This window comes from Oncorhynchus kisutch, linkage group LG26 (assembly GCF_002021735.2).
Source record: "Oncorhynchus kisutch isolate 150728-3 linkage group LG26, Okis_V2, whole genome shotgun sequence".
Classification (NCBI taxonomy): Eukaryota; Metazoa; Chordata; class Actinopteri; order Salmoniformes; family Salmonidae; genus Oncorhynchus; species Oncorhynchus kisutch.
Window position 1 is genome coordinate 39,082,317 of NC_034199.2, and position 1,255 is coordinate 39,083,571.

Genomic DNA, 1,255 nt, shown 5'->3' on the forward strand with positions numbered 1-1,255 from the left:
TGGTAGCCTACATTTAGGCCCTGAAGCTTAGGCTTATGCACTAATGCCAGATAAAAAGAACAAAAGAAAAACCTCAATGTATAGACAGGAATTTCATAATAATTATACATTTATGGATTCTTTAATGGATTGTTTTGTCTTTATTCAACCTGTCTGCCTGCCCCTCATCCACACAATATTCCATGACCCTTAACCCGCCTTGCATCACTAGAGGGGATCCATGGAAGGTGGTGGAGGGGGATCCATGGAAGGTGGTGGAGGGAGAGCCATGGAAGGTGGTGGAGGGAGAGCCATGGAAGGTGGTGGAGGGAGAGCCATGGAAGGTTGTGGAGGGAGAGCCATGGAAGGTGGTGGAGGGGGGTCCATGGAAGGTGGTGGAGGGAGATCCATGGAAGGTGGTGGAGGGAGAGCCATGGAAGGTGGTGGAGGGAGAGCCATGGAAGGTGGTGGAGGGGGGTCCATGGAAGGTGGTGGAGGGAGATCCATGGAAGGTGGTCTAGGGAGAGCCATGGAAGGTGGTGGAGGGGGGTCCATGGAAGGTGGTGGAGGGGGGTCCATGGAAGGTGGTGGAGGGAGAGCCATGGAAGGTGGTCTAGGGAGAGCCATGGAAGGTGGTGGAGGGGGGTCCATGGAAGGTGGTGGAGGGGGGTCCATGGAAGGTGGTGGAGGGAGAGCCATGGAAGGTGGTCTAGGGAGAGCCATGGAAGGTGGTGGAGGGAGAGCCATGGAAGGTGGTGGAGGGAGAGCCATGGAAGGTGGTGGAGGGGAGTTCATAGAAGGTGGTGGGAGAGCAATGGAAGGTGGTGGAGGTAGAGCCATGGAAGGTGGTGGAGGGAGAGCCATGGAAGGTGGTGGAGGGAGAGCCATGGAAGGTAGTGGAGGGGGGTCCATGGAAGGTGGTGGAGGGGGAATCATGGAAGGTGGTGGAGGGAGAGCCATGGAAGGTGGTGGAGGGAGAGCCATGGAAGTTGGTGGAGGGGGGTCCATGGAAGGTACATCATAGAGGCCAGTCTGCAATGGAATCCATGAGGTGCAGCAACACAGCGGCCCAAATGGTGACCTGAGCAATGGGGCCCCTTCCTCTGAATAATGTTGGGCCTAGAGTGTGTCTGCAGTATGATACGGTGGTGGGAGAGTCTGTCTGGGTGGATACGGTGGTGGGTAGTCTGTCTGGGGGAGAGTGGTAGTCTGTCTGGGGGAGAGTGGTAGTCTGTCTGGGGGAGAGTGGTAGTCTGTCTGGGGGAGAGTGGTAGTC

At 56.5% G+C, this 1,255-nt stretch overlaps 1 protein-coding gene across 1 annotated transcript; it reads left to right on the top strand.

Annotated features, from left to right (window-relative positions):
- The first annotated feature begins 508 nt into the window (after positions 1-508).
- LOC116357692 (glycine-rich cell wall structural protein 1.0-like) lies at positions 509-1,003 on the top strand. Its single transcript, XM_031805556.1, has one exon. It carries the CDS (start codon positions 509-511, stop codon positions 1,001-1,003), a length of 495 nt encoding a protein of 164 aa, XP_031661416.1.
- The last annotated feature ends 252 nt before the right edge of the window (positions 1,004-1,255 follow it).

What these genes read in the sequence shown, in the direction of transcription:
- LOC116357692 (XM_031805556.1), top strand. Translation starts at nt 509, where the DNA reads ATGGAAGGTGGTGGAGGGGGGTCCATGGAAGGTGGTGGAGGGGGGTCC.